General features: G+C 41.0%; 3 protein-coding genes across 5 annotated transcripts in view; 1 reads left to right on the top strand and 2 right to left on the bottom strand.

The window, feature by feature from the left end:
- The window catches only part of apba2b (amyloid beta (A4) precursor protein-binding, family A, member 2b), a 130,377-nt gene extending 129,516 nt beyond the window's left edge, over positions 1-861 (bottom strand). For both annotated transcript variants that reach the window (XM_052090600.1, XM_052090607.1), the window contains exon 1: positions 736-861. The gene's annotated coding sequence lies outside the window, so the exon portion shown is untranslated. The remainder of the gene's footprint in view (positions 1-735) is intronic.
- Positions 862-8,141: 7,280 nt separating this feature from the next.
- On the bottom strand, positions 8,142-12,932 carry mcee (methylmalonyl CoA epimerase). The gene is given in 4 exon segments (XM_052090665.1): positions 8,142-9,558; positions 11,711-11,817; positions 11,820-12,039; positions 12,860-12,932. Coding segments are annotated over 4 exon segments (552 nt in total). The 5' UTR covers position 12,932; the 3' UTR covers positions 8,142-9,405.
- A 227-nt stretch (positions 12,933-13,159) lies between these two features.
- On the top strand, positions 13,160-19,778 carry mphosph10 (M-phase phosphoprotein 10 (U3 small nucleolar ribonucleoprotein)). Of its 2 annotated transcripts, none has more exons than XM_052090641.1 (11): positions 13,160-13,283; positions 14,330-15,014; positions 16,214-16,386; positions 16,493-16,664; positions 16,771-16,912; positions 17,002-17,069; positions 17,240-17,377; positions 17,654-17,764; positions 18,899-19,006; positions 19,130-19,360; positions 19,524-19,778. In XM_052090641.1, exons 1-11 carry the CDS (start codon positions 13,198-13,200, stop codon positions 19,671-19,673), a joined length of 2,064 nt encoding a protein of 687 aa, XP_051946601.1. In that variant the 5' UTR covers positions 13,160-13,197; the 3' UTR covers positions 19,674-19,778. The 2 variants fall into 2 exon arrangements, with proteins under 2 accessions (XP_051946601.1, XP_051946592.1); XM_052090632.1 differs by having other exon boundaries at positions 16,463-16,664.
- Positions 19,779-19,833: the final 55 nt, after the last annotated feature.

Here is a 19,833-nt window from a genome sequence, read left to right as displayed (position 1 = left end):
TAAAAAAAAAGAAGTTCATATATACAGCAGACTGATGCTTGAATTTGATGCATGATTTATTATTATCATAATAAGCTTATATTCCACAATAAGAATTGCAAGATTTCATGTTCAATTACATTATAAAATTAGATTAGGATAGAGTACACATTTTCCAGTACAAACAGATTTATTACTCAGACTTCAGCACTGGCTACTGACCATATAGCTGTAGTTATTATACAAACATAGTGTATTATGTTACAAATGTAACGTATACGCACCTGATCTTCATTATAACACTAATGTTTGTGACCTCAACACCCGCTGATAATAACTCAATATGAAACTTATATAGGACAAACTTGTGCAACACAAGTATATGATCATGTTTTTCATTATTTCATTTGTCGCTTAATTGTAGATTAATGAGAAAGTGATTTCACACCAAAACTCTCACGTGAAAATGAGTTTCTCACATGGGAAAAAAAGAGAAAGGTGGAGGAAGATTTAGCCTTAATTTAAGAAAAAAACTGCCCTTTCAGAAAGGTAATTCCTAGATTGTTTACGTCTTATGAAATCAATGACTTTGGAAGAGTAACTATGAATATCTACATGGTTTGATGTTGCACCGTGAGGATGAAATCCTGCCGAATTCTTCAGTGTACACGAGAGCATCCCTTCATTACACATGCACGCCGTACAGTAGCCTAAACCTTCAGTTCGGAAAAAAGAAAACATATAAAACCGGCCTACCTTCATAACCTCTGATTTTGCAGTGTGCACATAAAGAAGTCCTTTGATTTCAGAAGAAAAGAGAGTGGGAACCGCAACGTCCGACAAACCCCTTGGTGGACCGACTCTGCATCCCGGAGACTGAAAAGAACAGCAGGGGACGCTCCACTGCAGCGCCGGGCGAAATCATCACAAACCCCACCCGAGGAAAAGAGCTTTGTGTGATACGTTCATTTTAAAAGGCTGATATTATTTTCTTACTTCCTTTAAAACTAGTCTTCATCTGCGAACTTACGAAGCTGAGCATGAAACGTGTTAATCGAGGGGTTTGTTTTCATCATGCTATTAATTCTCATGTCTGTCATCAGTAATTAATTATGCTGTGTTCATTCAAATCAGATGTGGGATAGTCCACTTGAAATCTCCAATGTGATATCTCATAAATGCCCTACAGATGCTGGGAAGATGAAGTTTAAGGAAACAAAATTGCTATGCTCCCATTAGTTTAGCAGGTGTTTGACTGTCACCAGAGATGTCTCCTAACAGCCTAATTCAGAAACAGTTTGCAACGCTAGCGTTTGTGCTACAGGTGTACGATTATCAAAAGGGAGTATAATTTACCATGTTTTGAACACTCATTAATATCATGTAATGTAGGAACTTTGACTCATTTATCTCATTTATTTATAAGTGAACGTTTATCACTTATTGTGTACATCTTCCTGTGTGCCGACATAGTTGTGTGACGTCACGCACCTGCATCTCGGCGAAATTGGTGTTTAAAATTTACGCACGATTTTCCAAATTGGAATTACAACTTCAAGTGGCGTTCCATTGCACTTTTCACAGTGGGAAGATCTGACTTTCCGAGTTGAATGGAATGCAGCATAGCCTACAAAATGATTGACCATCCTCTGTCTTCAGTGATTTGTGATGTCATTTATAGGCCTACAAAACGACTCGGTTACTAACGTAACCTCACGAGTATTGCGTAAGTATTGCCGAAATTAGCATAGCCAGGCTATATAATGGGCACCCCGTCATACGAGTTCCTTTAGGTTCAATCGACTGAAGCGAACTGACCAAGCACAAGCACGGCAGCTTACGCAATACTCGTTCCCTCCTCTCAGGGAACCGAGGTTACGTTAGTAACCGAGTCGTTCCCTATGGAGAGGTCTCTCCTATTGCGTAAGTAGCTTACGCTATGGGAACACCATGTAAAACGCTGTGCGTGCTGACTTCGCTCTATAAAGCCAGAGGCAGATGCCTGAGCCTTAAAGCAAACTGATTATTCCACGAGCCGGCCAACGGCGAGCTACATAATGGGATAGTATAGAGCCCTTCCAAGGTGGTCCATGGTGGGCGCTCATAGTACAAACACAAGCACATATCTTATGTACTGAGTTTTCTATGTACTGATATGCATAAAAATCCTCTAAGTCGGTCAGAGACGGACCTTATAAGGGAGGAGATAATGCTCAGCATATACATACTCCAGTCCATTCTACAGTCAGGCTGATAGAATGTTGGAATGCAATGAGGGGACCTGTAGGTTATAAAACCTGATAAATGTCGAAGGCGAGGCCCAGCCCGCCACCGCACAAATATCTTCAATGGGTATCCCACTCGACCAAGCCCACGAGGAGGCCATGCTCCTCGTAGAGTGAGCTCTGACGCCTAAGGGGCATTGAAGGCCCTTGGCTTCATAAGCTAGCGCTATAGCATCCACTATCCAGCGCGATATTCTTTGCTTTGAGACTGCAAAACCTTTATTGCGGCCGCCAAAGCATACGAATAATTGTTCCGTCTGTCTGAACAGGGCAGAACGTTCCAAATATACTCTGAGCGCCCTGACCGGGCAGAGTAAATTAGCGTCGCTTTCGTCTGCTGGGGACGATAGCGCTGCCAGAGATATCACCTGTGCTCTGAAGGGTGTGGAGAGCACTTTAGGAATATACCCGTGTTTTGGCCTAAGGACAACTCTGCAGTCGTTAGGTCCAAATTCCAGGCAAGCAACGCTTGATGACAGCGTGTGCAGGTCGCCCACTCTCTTGACTGAGGCGAGCGCCAGCAAGAGCGCAGTTTTGAGCGAGAGCTGTTTAAGGTGCACGGTTCGGAGAGGTTCGAACGGGGAACTCTTGAGTGCGTCCAGGACCGTGGCCAGGTCCCAGATCGTCACCGAGGGGGGGCGAGGAGGGTTCATCCTCCTAGCGCCTCTTAGGAAACGAATGATTAGGTCGTTTTTCCCTAATGAACGTCCTTTATCAGGATTGTGTGACGCCGCTATGGCAGCCACATAGACTTTGAGTGTGGAGGGTGTGCGGCCCGCCTCCAGCAGCTCTTGCAAAAAGGCGAGTACGCTTGGTATCTCGCACGATTTGGGGTTCAAGCTCTTGGTATCACACCAGTCACTGAACACTTTCCACTTTTGGGCATATAAGTGCCTCGTAGAGGGTGCTCGCACCTCAGTGATGGTTCTCAAAACTCCACTGGGGAGGTTCTCGGGAACCTGTTGAGGGGCCATGCATGGAGGGCCCACAGATCGGGGCGGGGATGAAAAATCATCCCGTTGGCCTGCCTGAGGAGGTCTAGCCTCAACGGAATCGGCCATGGGGCAGATTGCATCATCTGCATCAGTTCTGGAAACCATGTCTGGTTTTTCCAGAGTGGGGCTACCAGGAGCACTGCACATTTCACTTCCCTGATCCGAATGATGACCTGAGGTAGCATCGTGATCGGGGGAAAAGCATACAAGGGGCGGCTCGGCCAGACTTGGGCGAGCGCGTCCGTGATCTTTGAGAAGAAAAGTGGGCATTGCACGTTTTCCCTGGAGGCGAAGAGGTCGACCTCTGCCTCGCCAAAGTTTTGCCATAACCACTGAACCGTCAGGGGGTGGAGAGACCATTCTCCTGGGAGAACCTTGTCTCTGGACAGCATGTCTTCTCCCTGGTTCAGGGCGTCTGGCACATGCGCTGCTCTCAGCGAGCGCAGGTGGTGTTGTGACCATAAGATGAGCTCCCTGGCCATAGAGTGCAGGGAGCTCGACCTGAGTCCACCCTGGCGATTTATATACGAAACTACCGTCATGTTGTCCGTTCGGACCAGGACGTGTTCGTTTTTCAGGTACGGAAGCAGGGCTCTGAGAGCCAAGGCGACCGCTTTCATTTCCAGACAGTTTATATGTAGGCGCTTTTCCGGGTTTGACCAAAAGCCGGATACAGGCCTGCCCTCGTAAAGGGCCCCCCATCCTATTTTGGAGGCATCTGTCGTGATCATTTTTCTCCGCGTATTTACGCCCAGACTCACGCCGGTTTGATACCAGTTGATGGCTTTCCAGGGCGTCAGGGCTTTTATACAGCCGTGATTCGCTCTGATCAAAAAGTGGCCCGAGCGCCACGCGTGAGTGGGGACACGGCTCTTGGGCCAGCGCTGGAGAGGACGCATGTGCAACAATCCTAGCTGGAGTACAGCTGATGCCGAGGCCATGAGACCGAGCATTCTTTGAAATCGTTTGACGGGGGCGCGCGCGCCCTTTCTGAATGATGTTGCAAGGCGTTGAATAGAGAGCGCGTGCTCTGATGAGAGGCGCGCTGTCATCTGCACTGAGTCTAGCACTATTCCCAGAAGAGATATTCTGGCTGGGGGATCGCACGCTCTTTGCAAAATTGATTCTCAGACCCAGGCATTCTAGATGGCTGATAATCCACGATCTGTGCATCATTAACTGACCCTCTGATTGTGCTATGATTAGCCAATCGTCGAGGTAATTCAGTATTCGCACTCCCCGCTGTCTCAGGGGGGAAAGTGTCGCGTCCATACATTTCATGAATGTACGGGGGGCCAATGATAGGCCGAATGGTAGTACTGTGTACTGGTATAACTGTCCCTCGAAAGCAAATCTCAGAAAAGGCCTGTGATGAGGCGCTATCGGAATGTGAAAGTAAGCGTCTTTCAAATCCACTCATAGAAACCAACCCCCGGGGCGAACTTTCGCAAGGATATGTTTGGTTGTTAACATTCTGAACGAGCGAATCATAAAAGCTTTGTTCAGATGTCTGAGATCTAGGATGGGGCGGAGGCCACCGTCCTTTTTCGGGACGAGAAAATAGCGGCTGTAAAAACCCGCCTCGCTCATAGAGGGAGGAACAGTTTCTATAGCGCCCTTCTCTATCAGTTCGAGCACCTCGGTGCGGAGTGTTTTTGGCCATGCATACAGTGTTTGTAACTGTGGGAATGCACACTTTAGTGTGGACACGTGACCCCTTAGTAACACAGGCAGAAAATGTGCTAACACTGAGCTTACGGCTCTCAGAGGCGCGGGCGCGCGCTGAGAAGCTGTGTTGAGTGCCGAGTGCAGGGGTGCGTGTGAGATTACAGGCACGCGCGCTATCTCCGTAATGCTCGTAGCCGGAGAAATGTTTGAAACTGTATAGACAGTGTTTACAGGTGGGGGTGCATACATTGTAATAGGCACGCGCGCCACTTTCATAAAGCTTCCCGCTCTTAGCGGGGAGTTTCTTGGCTCACGCGTCACATCTGTGATGCCCGCGACATGAGCCAGAGAATTGTTTGAAACTGTATGGGCAGCGCTTATGGGTGGGGGTGCATATACTGTAGTAGGCACGCGCGCCACTTACATAAAGCCTCCCGCTCTTTTGGTCATGCATACAGTGTTTGTAACTGTGGGAGTGCGCACTTTAGTGTGGACACGTGACCCCTTAGTGACGCAGGCAGAAAATGTGCTAACACTGAGCTTACAGCTCTCAAAGGCGCGGGCGCGCGCTGAGCAGCTTTGTTGAGTGCAGGGGTGCGTGTGAGATTACAGGCACACGCGCTATCTCCGTAATGCTCGCAGCAAGAGCCGGAGAAATGTTTGAAATGACAGTGTTTACGGGTGGGGGTGCATACATTGTAATAGGCACGCGCGCCACTTCCATAAAGCTTCCCGCTCTTAGCGGGGAGTTTCTTGTCTCGCGCGTCGCATCTGTGATGCTCGCGGCGTGAGCCAGAGATCTGTTTGGAACTGTATGGGCAGCGCTTATGGGTGGGGGTGCATCTACTGTGGTAGGCATGCGCGCCACTTTCATAAAGCCTCCCGCTAGCGGCGGGGTTTTTGGCCATGCATACAGTGTTTGTGTGTAGGGGTGCATGCATGGCAGCAGGCACGCGCGCTACTTTTATAGTATTTCCCGCTTTTACTGGGGAAGTGTTTATAACTGTGGGAACAGTGCTTGTGTGTAGTGGTGCATACATGACAATAGGCACACAATCTACATTTATGGGGCGTCCAGCTCGAGCTGGGAAAGTATTCGGCACTGTTTGGACAGTATTGATATGTGGGAGTGCGCACTTTAGTGTGGACACGTGACCCCTTAGTGACACAGGCAGAAAATGACTCTTGTGATTTCTGTGTGTTGCCGTTAAAACGGCATTTGATTGCAGGTGAGCGAGTTCTGTGACTGGCCCATTGACTGCTGTACAGACATTTCCAGTAAAAGGACTGGGTAATGTTTTACACGTTTTGCTCGCTGCAGTGAAGCGTTCAGCGAACTCTCTTACCATGCTGGTGCCCGTGCTTGTGTCCGCTAATGTTGACGGCGCGGGGTCGAAGGCCGAGCCCGGCCAGTCGTCGGATGCAGCGCCAATTGGAAAGGCTGTCAACCTTTTCACTGTCGTCCCCTGGCGCGCCGAACGAGATGAGACCCACCGCTCTGTTGGAGGGGTGCTGGTCCGTCTGCGTGAATTGGACTGGCGGCGGGGAGTTCTCGGGTGGTGGTAAAGCATGCGGGGACTGGCCCGGCGTGACGTCACTGAAGTCCGCATGCTCTGGCGGCCTCCGTGAGCGGCGCTTTTTTCTTGGCGGCTGAAGGCGCCGGCATCCTCTTGGCAGTCCTGCTGTAGGCTTGTCAACGGCGGGCGAAAGACTCCAACAATCCGGAGGATCCAGCGAAGAGGAGGTCTTCGCTGAAGGAGATTAAATCTAAAGGAACTCGTATGACGGGGTGCCCATTATATAGCCTGGCTATGCTAATTTCGGAGGGCTCTGAGCGCACGAACGCGAGGCGCGCGTCGCCCCGTCATTGGTTCGAGCAGTTGCCGCAGCACAGCCAATGACCAAGCTGCCTCGCTCATTACTGTCTGCTGTGCAGCTGCAATGCGTTTTACATAAAGACTTCAATATTTCTCGAGAAACGGAGTTTTCCCATAGTGTAAGCTACTTACGCAATAGGAGAGACCTCTCGATAGGGAACATATCTGCCGTTGGCTTCGCCAAAACACAAGTTCTCCTAATGCATGATGCATCCCTGACTCGGATTCACAATATGACATTATATAACAGAAAAGAGAGATTTATGCTGTTTCCATGAAGCAAATCGTCTTTTCATCAAGTTGCTGTTGGATTTACATGGAAACCATTATGTGTTATGGCACACATGAAAATGAGAAAGCTAGCCACATTAAGATATCACAGGCATTGATATCAAAACATTAGCTGAGCAATACTGAGAAAATAGTAACTAATAAGGAACATGTTGGTAATCAGTTGGCGCCATCTCTTTTCAATAGATTACAGTGTTGTGAGCCAGATTAACTGAGAAAGTCTTTCTCTCTAATCTGTGATTTTTCTCATCTACAGTGGTAAAACAACTCACAATGCCATGGATAAAATTGGACATGTGCTTGGAATATTTGAGCAATTAGGATGAGCTGCCTTTGGGACACTGAAAACAACATAATTACCACGCTGCAACTCTTGCATAATGTTTAATCATGACAGATGTTTTGATATTAGGATTTTTCTACAATATGACAAGCAAAAGCAAGCTTCTACAAAACATTATTAGGAAGCGTTATAATGTACCTCTCTAAAAAAAAATATTATTTTATGGTTATATTCTCTTTATTTGATCTAAAGCAAAATCTCTTTTTTTCATAGTAAAAGAAGGACAATTGCCTCATAAATTTTCTCACCCTCATCCCATTCAAGATGTGTATGACATTCATTCTTATGCAGAACACAAACAAAGATTTATAGAAGAATATTTCAGCTCTGTATCCATATAGTGCAAATAAATGGGATTGAATATACTTTCAAGCTCCTAAAGCACTTAAAGGCAGCATAAAAGTAATTCATAAGACTCCGGTGGTTTAACCCATGTTTTCTGGAGTGATCCAATCCATTTTGGGTGAGAACAGACCAAAATATTACTCCTTTTTCACTAGATCTTGCCATTGCTGTCTCTAGGCACGATCATGATTTCAAGCTCGATAACACTTCCTAGTGCTTTATGCATGCACAGTGCTAGAATGTGTAATCAAGCTTGAAATGATGATTGGCAAGAGACTGCAGATGTCAAGATTTATAGTGACAATTGAGTTACATTTTGGTCTGTTTTCACCCAGAACCGATTGGATTATTTCAGAAGACATGGATTAAACCACTGGAGTCATATGGATTACTTTTCTGTTGCCTTTATGTACATTTGGGAGCTTCAAATTTTGGTCACCGTTCACTTGCATTGTATGGACCAACAGAACTTCTAAAAATCTTTGTGTTCTGCAGAAGAAAGTCATACACATCTGGGATGGCATGAGGATGATTAAATGAAGAAAGAATTTTCATTTTAGGGTGAACTATCCCTTTAAATCCAGTCAAAATGTGAAGATATAAAAAAATAAAAGGTCTGTAAGAGGCTGAGATACATTATTCTTTTTCTGACTGCCCAAAGAATTGGAATGTCAAAAACAGCTTAAAACTGCAAAAAAAAAAAAAGAAAAAAAAAAAAGACCCTATTAATTTCAACAACAGAAGAGGACAATAATGCAGAAAACTTCAAACAAGGACCTTAGAGACCACACAGCGAGAGAACTGTCAGCCCACAAACATCAGTTCCTAATCTCCCTCCTACAGTTGTATCCAAAAGAAGCACATTTAAGGCATAATAGCAAAACAACTTTCTATTTGGCAGAGGGTTGACTACAGTGGAGAGATGGAAATGGTCCAAGTTGTATCCCAATTACATGGTTGTCAGCCAAACAAAGAAACCTTCAAACTGTCTGCTCTATTGAGAGCCAGATGAGAGGATTGTGTCAATTTCAATCCACATTTATGGACATATACTTTCAAATTGTTAAGGTGAACATCTTTCCATTGTTTTGTAGCATTTAAAAAAATGATGTTTGTGAACTTATTTCTGCTTCTATTCTTCTAATAGTCAATACTTTTACTACAACAGTAGAAAACAACCAGTAACAAATACAAATTATACAACTGCATAATTACAAAAACTTTACAATAAAAATGCAATTAGATAATAAATTATAATATTTCATGATGCATCATTATTAATACAATATATTAATTGTTTCATAGAAAACCTAATGGGCAAGAGATTTTGAGTTTGTTTGTTTTTGTAAATGGAACAGGAAAATTCTAAACTAACTCAAACTAAATATTTATTTTAATCAAACAGGAAAATAATTATCAGTGGAACAATCAGGGAAAATTCCATGAAAATCAAACACACAACGGGAGAGTAACAGTGAAGGAAAGTGGAAAAATCCAATTTTACTTTCAACCATCACTTACATACCTTCAGCTTACTTAAAAATTGAATAACCTAATCAGATGTTTTAAACAGAGTGTCACTATTTTCTAGATAGTGTAATCACTTGGGACATGTGTAATGTCTATGCTTGTTCTATCTCCACAAGAACTCCATCACAGTCTTTAGGGTGGAGGAACATCACAGGTTTGCCATGTGCTGCTATTCGTGGCTCTGGGGAGAGCAGCCTGATTTTCTTTGCCTTCAAATCAACTATTGCTGCATTGATATCATCAACCTGCAATCAAACAGGCAATACAAAGTAAATTATGGATACTGACACACAAAAATAAATTAATAACGTATCTTTATAAAGTATATTTACATTTATATTTAATGTTCACATTTTCCGATGCTTAGTATACTAATTCCAAGTCAGAAAAGGTCTGTAGACACCAGCAATAACTTAACAATAGCTGATTTATGAGTAATCTAAAGAAATCTTTGTTTCTGAATATATCAGTCTGTCTGAGTAATTCTGCTCCACAGTAATGAACATTAGCACTAAATTCAATGCAGCCAGACATTTTAAATGTTTTTATTTATATTTTTCTCATCAAACATTATTATTGTATGGGTATTTTGTGAATTCAAGAATTAAGGGATGAGATGGCTTAGAGCAACCCGGTATTTAACATTACAGTCTGCTATGGAAACATGGGAATGAGAATTAAAATGAAAACTTATCAGGACTGTTAAAATTTGTGGACAAGAAATTGGGAAACATCAGTTTCAGCTCAGCAGCTTTCATGAAAATACTGCTGTCAGAATTGGAATGAATATAAAAAGCTGGTCTGCTCATCAAGTTCACTCTCAATTTGCAACAATCCAACAATATAAATAATCAGAATATAAAATATCCATGAGAATGGTTATAAACAACCTGCTTAATGAAAGTGTACAACGGTGTCTATCTCTTTTTGTTTTCTAATTTTATTAGTTTTAATCTAATAACCTACATAATCAACCAAATACTGTGATAAACCAAAGACTAGAGGTTGACCGAGTGGATTTTGCCAGTACCGATAACTAAGCTGGTGGGAAACGCAGATTACCTTTTAACTGTTTTTTCATTTTTAATAGTTTTTAATTAATTTATATAATTAATAAAAAAAGAGTATTCTTTCCTAACTATGAAGGGCACTGTCAAAGAGTCCTAAATGAATAAAATCCCAGATGCAGTTTATTGTTTAACAGTTTTGTTCAATAACCAGAAAATTAGACTTTTTAAAGTATAAACAAGCATAAAACACACCGGGACTCTTATTTTGACATGATGAAAAAACTATTGGCATAGATTGTTTTGTGGATAACAACAGTTCCAAAAAGCAACTATCGGCACCGATGATTCAATAAAACAGATATTTCAGTCTATAGGCCATTGCACACTGAGTCCGAAATTCGTATCCGAAATTTTCGCACGTTAAAAAAAAAAATCGACCTCACGTTATTTCAATCACGCTTGCACACTGCCTCCGAAACTTTCGTCCGTAATAAAAAAATTCGGATCGGGTTCGATTTTCTGCGTTTTTCGCATCCACCGCCAGCATTTTGAGAGGTTTTTTGACAAATCGGAGCCACCGTACAAGTGACCGGCAAAATCCAGAATGGCGTCTGACAAGTTGATACACTTCGTGAATGAGTCCCCAGTGCTCAGATACCTGAAATTATACATATATTATTATAGAGCACAACTTAATGTTGTTTCAATAATGTGTGTGTGTGTGTGTGGTCGAATTTCGGATCGATTTAGGTGTGATTGAGCAGCCAATTCGATTACTATTGTATTATTAGGGTACAAAATATAACCTGTATACAGCTGTTCTGTCTGCCCAGCGCTTCCGCCGGCTGTGTGTTTTTGTGTGTGTGTGTGTGTGTGTGAGATAGCTACCTTAGACATACTGCCAGTCTCTGTTCAGGATCGATTGGCTCACGGAAATTTGTAGTCTTCTTTTTAATGTGTGGCTCCAGTATCGCTAGCAAAGCATCAAACTTTTCCACAGACATTCTGAGGTAAATTTTGAATCGCTCGGGATAATTTCACAACTCCTTGATAAGGAGCTGAAACTCTCCTTCCTCTCGGCGCAATCTCAGGATTGGATGGACCCAATATTTCCTCTTTCTTTTTCTCTTTTTAAGAAGAGAGAGGGCAACAAAATCATCCTCACTGCTTGACGAATCCATTTTGTAATTTTTGCGTTTTTTTCCGCAAAGGTTTAATAAATACGCATCGGACTCAGTGTGCAAGGTTTCTGTGCGTGACGAATTTTTAGGCTGATGAACACGGAAAAACGCATACGAAAATTTCGGACTCAGTGTGCAACGGCCTTACCTCTAGTAAAGACAACATTATAATATTACATTTCAATACAATGTCATGCAATCTTTACCTCGATACAGATATGATGCATCCCTTCAGCTTTGTTCTTCTGCAGGAATCCTGCTAAGGGGTTTTTCTCTCCCAGGGGGTGCAGAAGCTCCAGCTTGGTGTTGCCAGTTCCACAAACACAGTGTACACGCCATGCTCTGGGAGACGCACAGTAACGCTCACCTGAGCACCCAGCACATCGGGGTACAGTGCTGTGGCTTTCTCTAGGTCTGGTACATCGATAGCCACATGATTCAACCTGCCTAACTTCCACAGTGACTGGGGAACACCTTGACTGACGGGCACAGACAGAGACAATGCCATTGTCGTGCCATGCACACCTCGAGAGACCTGGAATAGTAATAGGGGGAGACCAGGGCTAGTTACACTTTTTTACTTTAGTCAGGTTTATTTATTTTTTTAAGTTAATTTCTGCACATCCAATTACTTAAAAGATGTGGCTACAAATAAACTTGAACATGTTCACCGATATTGCCCAGGAAAAAAGATAGTTTGTTGAACACACACTTGTTTAACTTTTGTGACAACTTTTGTCCCAATAGCGGGGAAGCCTATTTACTTTTATTTTATTACACAAGTTACATTTTTTTTTATATATATATATATATATATATATATATATATATATATATATATATATATATATATATCAAAACTATCCAGGAAACAACAAAAATCGAAACAAACAACCTGATTTTCATGAAAAATATCTTTGTCCTATAAGAACAGTCTAACCTTTCAGTAAAAATGTGCTTTCGTAATATAGTTGACCCTTAGCTGAATGTAGGGCAGTGTGGTTTGATATTCGCTTGTTTTCTTGAAAGCCATTACAAAACTACAATGATAGAGAATATTTACTTTGTAGGGTAGAATTCACAAAAATATCGTAATTTAAGATTGGATTAAACTAGGTGTTTGAACAAAACTAGCAGGCAAAACACACATTTCTATCATTTGACGTTTTACTCCAAATCTCATCGTTAGTGTGATAAAGCCCTTGTGACAACTTCCCCGTGTTACAACTAGCCCCTGTCTCCCCAATGGAAATGCTGTTATATGATAGGTTATGTTATAATCCGCAAGAATTAAAGAACTATAGAGAACTGGAACGGCAACCGTTGCAATAAAACAACTCCAAAATGTTGCGTACATTAAAAAAATACTTAAGGAATCTTCCTCGAAAAATATCCGTTTCTGCAACCTTCAGTATTGAGGCAGCCATCTTTGTTTTCACTGGAAATATGAAAGAATACTTTATTTAATAATGGCAAATGTGATCTGGTAACAGGTGCACTGTTCATACATTATATATAAATATATAATCATAATAGATATGTTATGCAAATCAAATTAAAATGTAACAAGAGAATGTTAATATACGCTGACGTAATACGGAACGTTCTATGGGGAATGCAATATAGTGTTCCATGTTTCCGGCGGTTGTATTTACGAAACGCACGCAGGATCCCATGTGTCTGCACTGCAGCGATGGCGAACGGTGATGGCATTAGCACACTGCAGAGTTGTCTACAGCTATTAACCACCAACACAGCGCACCCCGATCTATTTCTCAGGTTAGATGCACATTATTTGATTTAGCCATTTTGTTAACACTGATGACTTGTGTGTTGAAAGCTTGCCAGTTGAAATATTTGCTGACTAACTGTAAGCTAGCTGAATAGCTTATAGCCACACATGTGCATAACTCTCACTGTGGGGTTGAAAACATATGTATATTAATTTGAGTTATGTCTTTAACAGTGAAATGAACCGCGTTGTTTTAATTTAATGATATTATTTCGTTTTTATAAATATCACTGATCTGTATCATTCTATTCTTTTAAAAATAAATATTATTAAGAACAATTAAAATTCTAACTTTTTTAAAAACATTAAACATGCCAGGAGTATATGGGGAAAAATATCTAAAAGTGAAGCTTCTCAAATAACATTATAGAAAAATATATACGTTGTAAACAGTTGGATAATTCGTATTGCTTTCATATTGTTACTTGTTTTAGATATTGTTTTCTATATATTTTTTAAATTGTCCATATACAGGGATTTTTTTTTTATAGTCAATTTAGCTTTTATATAATAACGAGCCATAATAATAATTAAATCACATATACAAAAAATTATTGTCAAATCAATTGAACTGCACTTCTTTTTACAATTAACTTATTACATAGGTTTCTTCAAAATGAACAACAATCTTGGCTTCTTTTTGGAAATAATTGTTCAACTCTCTCAAAGACTCCCAAAATTAATGAAAAATAATCTCACTCTTAAGGAGCATTTTTACCAAAAACTGGTAAAGTGTTGTTATTTTCATACTAACTTTAAAATGCTGCATCAATAGTGTCTTAACCGGAGATACTTGATGGATAATCTTATATGAAATTACCTTCACTTTATTAGTAATGCAGTACTTGTGAGGTTATCCATATTTTGCTTCAGTCAAACAGTTCTTTTAAACATAGAGTTCCAACTGTAACAGCAGTGGTATCCTTTGTTTGCGAATGTAAATAAAAAAAATAAAAAAAATATTACAAACCGTTTGAAAAAATCATTGCCATTCAACCTTATTCTTCACCATTCTATCCTTTCCCTCTCTCAGTGTCCAGGATGCTCTAGCAGCAGACTTGACATCACTCACCAAGACACTTTATGATCTGCATAAGGCTCATGAGCCTGCAGGCTGTAAAGGAAGCCCCCTTGAGCAGCTGGTCATTGAGAATTTTGACGAGGAGCAAATCTGGCAGGAGCTGGAGCTTCAGAATAGTGCATTACTGAAACAGTTTGATGACATAGTTGGGCAAGCTGTCTCGGAAGACTCTATAACTTTTCTTGAAGACACAGAGGAGGAGGAGGAGAATGCTGCTGATGATGATGATGATGATGATGGAGATAATGAGGATTTGGCTGAGGAGAGCGAGGAGGAGGAGGAGGAGGATGATGAAGAGGAAGAATTGGAACAAAGACCAAAATCATCTGGAGACAATGAGGAAGAGGACTTTTCTGGCGAGGACTCTGATTTGGACTTTAATGTAGATCAATTTGAAAAACAAACCAAACAACAGAGACAGTCAACTACCAAATTATCAAAATCTAATGTGGCCGTGTCAGAAGTGGATGACAGGTTTTTTAAGCTCTCAGAAATGGAGGCTTTTCTGGAGGACATGGATAAAAGAGAGGGAAAGGAGAGCGTAGGGGAGGAAATAGACTACTTTCAAGATTTACCAACAGATGATGAAGAGGAACTTAGCTTTGATAAACCAGTGACATTGAAAAAACAAAAACAGGTAACACACAGGTGTATGTAAAGTGTTTTAGACCATTTAGTTTTAGTCACAATATTTCTGCTTCTGGTTATTTAATTTGCTACTTTTGTTGTTGTTTTTATGTAATGGTTCACCAAAAAATGAAATTGCTCTAATCATTTACTCACCCTCATGCCCATACCAGATGTGTATGACTTTCTCTGCTGAACACAAAGGAAGATTTTTAGGAGAATATTTCAGCTCTGTTGGTCCATACAATGCAAGTGAATGGTGACCTGAACTCAAGTTCATAAAGGCAGCATTCATGTAATCCATAAGACTTCAGTGGTTAAATCCATGTCTTCAGAAGCAATATGGTAGGTATGGTTGGGAAACCGTTCAATTAATCCTTTTTTTTTTCTATAAATCTCCACTTTAACTTCAGCCACCTACTAGTTGGGGCTGTTCAAATGTGGAGATTTTCAGGAAAAAAGGACTTAAATGGGGGGCCTGGGTAGCTCAGCGAGTATTAACGCTGACTACCACCCCTTGAGTCACAAGTTCAAATCCAGGTTGTGCTGAGTGACTCCAGCCAGGTCTGCTAAGCAACCAAATTGGTCTGGTTGCTAGGGAGCGTAGAGTCACATGGGGTAACTTTCTTGTGGTCACGATTAGTGGTTCTCTCTCTCAGTGGGGTGCGTGGTAAGTTGTGTGTGGATCGCGGAGAATAGCACAAGCCTCCCATGCTGTGAGCCTCCGTGGTGTCATGCACATCGAGCCATGTAATAAGATGCATGGATTGACATCTCAGAAGTGGAGGCAACTGAGACTTGTCCTCCACCATCTGGATTGCGGGGAGTAACCGCATCACCACGAGAACCTACAAAGTAGTGGGAATTGGGCATTCCAAATTGTGGGGGGGGGGGGGCTAAATATTGATCCGTTTCTCACCCACACATATCATATCACTTCTGAAGACATTGATTAAACTTCTGGAGTCTTATAGATTACTTTTATGGTCACCATTTTCTTGCTTTGTATGGATCTACAGAGCTGAGATATTATTCTAAAAAATCTTCCTTTGTGTTCAGCAGAAGAAAGTAAGTTATTTACTTATGGGATGGCATGAGGGTGAGAAAATTATCATCATGTTTGGGTCAACTATGCCTTAACAGTACATAAATTAAGCTGAATTGAGTCATTGCTACACTACCTCTCTTATTTTTTCATGTACTTTACAGAAGAGAAGCTCCAGAGATATAAAATACAAAGATTTCTTTGCTCCTGTGGATGGAGAGCTTGAACAGACAGATCCAGATGCAGATACTGAACTGGAATCTAATGATGATTTTGAGGGAGCACAAGATGATGAGGAGGAGGAGGAGGATGATGAAGATGATTTTGATATGGATGAGTAAGACAAGGGAGTGCATGTTGTGTTCCATTTTAGTGTACTATCTGAATACACAATTAGATTTTTTTTTTTTCAGACATCTAAAACCTTCCGCCCCTCAATTTAGGGGTGATATGGGTGGTGCTGAAAGCCGGAAAGCCAGAGATGCTTTACGGAAAGTGACCTTTGAGCTCCCTGATGACAGTGAAGGGGAGGATATGGAAGACATTCTGGGTGGAAAAGCTAAAAATTGGCCTAAACATGAGTCTAAGTCAGCATTTGAAAAGCGACAGGAAAAGGTTTGCCTTTGCACTAAATATGAAGTCCTTAAAATAAATCTGTTTGATATTTTCCAGTAATCCTGCAGCTGAGCACTGTGTTATTAAATGTCATGAATGTAAACAGATGGCACAGACGATTGACGAACTGGAGAATGCTGCGTTGTCGGAGAAGCCATGGCAGCTTACGGGAGAGGTGACTGCTCAGACTCGGCCAGAGAACAGCATGCTGGAGGAGGATGTGGCGTTTGACCAGGCCTCGAGGATGGGTGAGCGTTTCATGCTGATATTTGTAGCAAAACAACATGTTTCGATCCTGTTTCTATAGTTTGCATGTCTTTGTTTCTGTCCTTCACAGCCCCTGCAATCACAGAGGAAACTACATTACAGCTTGAGGACATAATTAAACAGAGAATCAAAGATCAGGTTGGTTAAACTTCAGTGTCCATGTTCTAATTTTGATACCAGTGGTATCTTATTCATACAGACATTATGTGCCACTAACAGTATATGAGGGCAGAGAGACCTATCACTTCAGCTGGTGTAATAAAGACTTATGTTTATTAATTGTTCATATTTGATCTGTTATCCTTAAGGTTTGGGATGATGTGGTAAGGAAAGAAAAGCCTAAAGAGGAGGCGTTTGAGTATAAGAAGAGACTCACTCTGGACCATGAGAAGAGCAAACTGAGTTTGGCAGAGGTTTATGAGCAGGAATATATTAAACAGATACAGGTGAGTCCTATTTGCTGCTGTGTCTTGTATGTTATTAATCAAGTTTATTTTTATAGCACATTTAAAAACGACACGTGTTGACCGTAGTTCTTTTCATAATAAAGATAAAAGTAGAGCCATATGCCAAATGCATACACAATAAAAACCTGAATAAAATCTAATTACAGTACATCTAGGTACGCTCATAGGCAAATGTTAGTATAAAACAGAGGAAATCTTGAATTATATCTGAGACTGTGCTTTATGTATGTTTCCATATCTTTTTGTGGGTTTCAGAACAAGAAGGAAGATGAAGAGAATCCAGCACATGTAGAAATCCAGAAACTCATGGACACTCTCTTCCTCAAATTGGATGCACTTTCAAACTTCCACTTTACACCAAAACCAGTGAGTAAAATTTCGCCCATGGCTCTAGAAGGTTATGCCGTAGTATGTGCCTATACATGACTGACAAGGAATTCACACTTATGTTTTTACAAACCCCATAGAAGGGATGTGCAGGTGTGCCAGGGTGGTCAACTAATCGACTACTAACATTAATATTTTTAGAGATAGTGTTTTTGTTTTTAAATAAATTGTATCTCCTTTTCTCCCCAATTTTGGAATGCCCAATTCCCACTACTTAGTAGGTCCTCATGATGGCGCGGTAACTCGCTTCAATCTGGGTGGCAGTGGAAAAGTCTCAGTTGCCCACGCTTCTGAGACTGTCAATCCGCACATCTTATGACGTGGTTCATTATGCATGACACTGCGGAGACTCACAGCATGTGGAGGCTCATGCAACACTCTGCGATCAGCGCACAACTTACCGCGCACCCCATTGAGAGGGAGAACCACCAATCACGACCGCAAAGAAGTTACCCCCTGTGACTCTACTGTCCCTAGCAACCAGGCCAAATTGGTTGCTTAGGAGACCGTTCATAGTGACCACTACATCTGTCAAGCTGTAAAAAGACACCATAAAAAATCCATAAGAGTTGCGCACTATATTCCATGTCTTCTGAATCTATGAATCTTTGGCCAAGTTAAAAACATTATTCACTGATAATCTCTTTATTATAATCTCTCCCCCTACATACTGAACGATTCATTCACAACAAGTATTAGTTCACCCAAAATAAAAACGTTTATTTAAAAAAAAAAAAAGTATAATAAATGAGATGTTGAGTACTAGCAGAATATCCAAAATGCTCTTTTCTATATAACAAAAGAGACCAATGATGGAGTTTTGTTGAACTATACCTTTAGGAACTGCAAATAGTCTGTGGAAATTCTACAAATGCCATATGTGAAACAGAAATAGTGAAGAGATTACTATCTTTCTTTTTACAGATCAGATTAAAAGCTTTGAAAACACCATTTCAATTTAACTGGCTAAAAAAAGGTCTTTATAAAATGAATCTATTAATATTATATATGACTTCTAGACTAGATAACTGTCCTGACCACTAAATTAAGTTTCTTAGAATTTTTTTTTTACAAACAAGTTCTAGTAAAAAGTATTTTACTTCCTCTGTTTAGCATATTCCTGAGGTGAAAGTGGTTTCCAACATGCCTTCGATTACTATGGAGGAAGTGGCTCCAGTCAATGCCAGTGATGCCACGCTTCTGGCTCCAGAGGAAATTAAGGTTTGTGCAGCTTGCTCTGATAACATTATTTACAGCCATGTATTAGAGAACTTCACTTTAAAGTGTTCAAGAAACCATTTAATTTGTACAATTTGCAAAATACTTTTTATTTCCTTATCTCAGGAGAAGAATAAGGCAGGAGATATACTTGGAGAAACAGAGAAAACGACCACAGATAAGAAACGAGAGAGACGAAAGAAGAAGAAACTGAAGCATATGAAGATACAGGAACGAGAGAAGAGACAGAAACACAAAGAGGCGATGAAAGCAGGAGAAAACAAGAAAAAGAGCAGAGCTGAAGTTGAACAGACTCTGAAGAAACTTACTAAAGGAGGAAAAGCAAAAATACTCACGGTTAGTGACTGTAGATTAATGCAGTTTTAAATAATGTTTTTTTTTTCTTTCTTTTGTAGGATAGTAATGACGCTGCGTTAAACGCATAATGATTTTTTTGCCTATGTCCGTCTGAACGATTTTAATATATATGTTGACTTTTTTCTCCTGTACTTCCAAACAGAATGATGGGATGGATAAGGCACTCCGTTCCTCTCAAGCCTTCTTCTCCCAACTACAAGATCAAGTAAAAAGTCAAGTTAGGGGCTCAAAGGACCAGACCGCAAAGAAGAAGAAACAAAAAGAGATTTCTGTGAACAAGCTAAAGTTGTAATGTTAAAATCTGTCAAATGTTGTGTATGTACAGTAATACTTTTTATGGGAAATTGAATTAGTGGTATACATTGTCATTTTCAATCAAATACAGGTTTTTCTTTCCCCCCAGTATTGGTGTCTTGGAGTTTTTACAGCATTTTGGACTAAAAATTAAATCT

This window comes from Xyrauchen texanus, chromosome 2, assembly GCF_025860055.1.
Source record: "Xyrauchen texanus isolate HMW12.3.18 chromosome 2, RBS_HiC_50CHRs, whole genome shotgun sequence".
In the NCBI taxonomy this organism is placed as follows: Eukaryota; Metazoa; Chordata; class Actinopteri; order Cypriniformes; family Catostomidae; genus Xyrauchen; species Xyrauchen texanus.
This window is presented reverse-complemented; position numbering and strand designations above follow the sequence as displayed.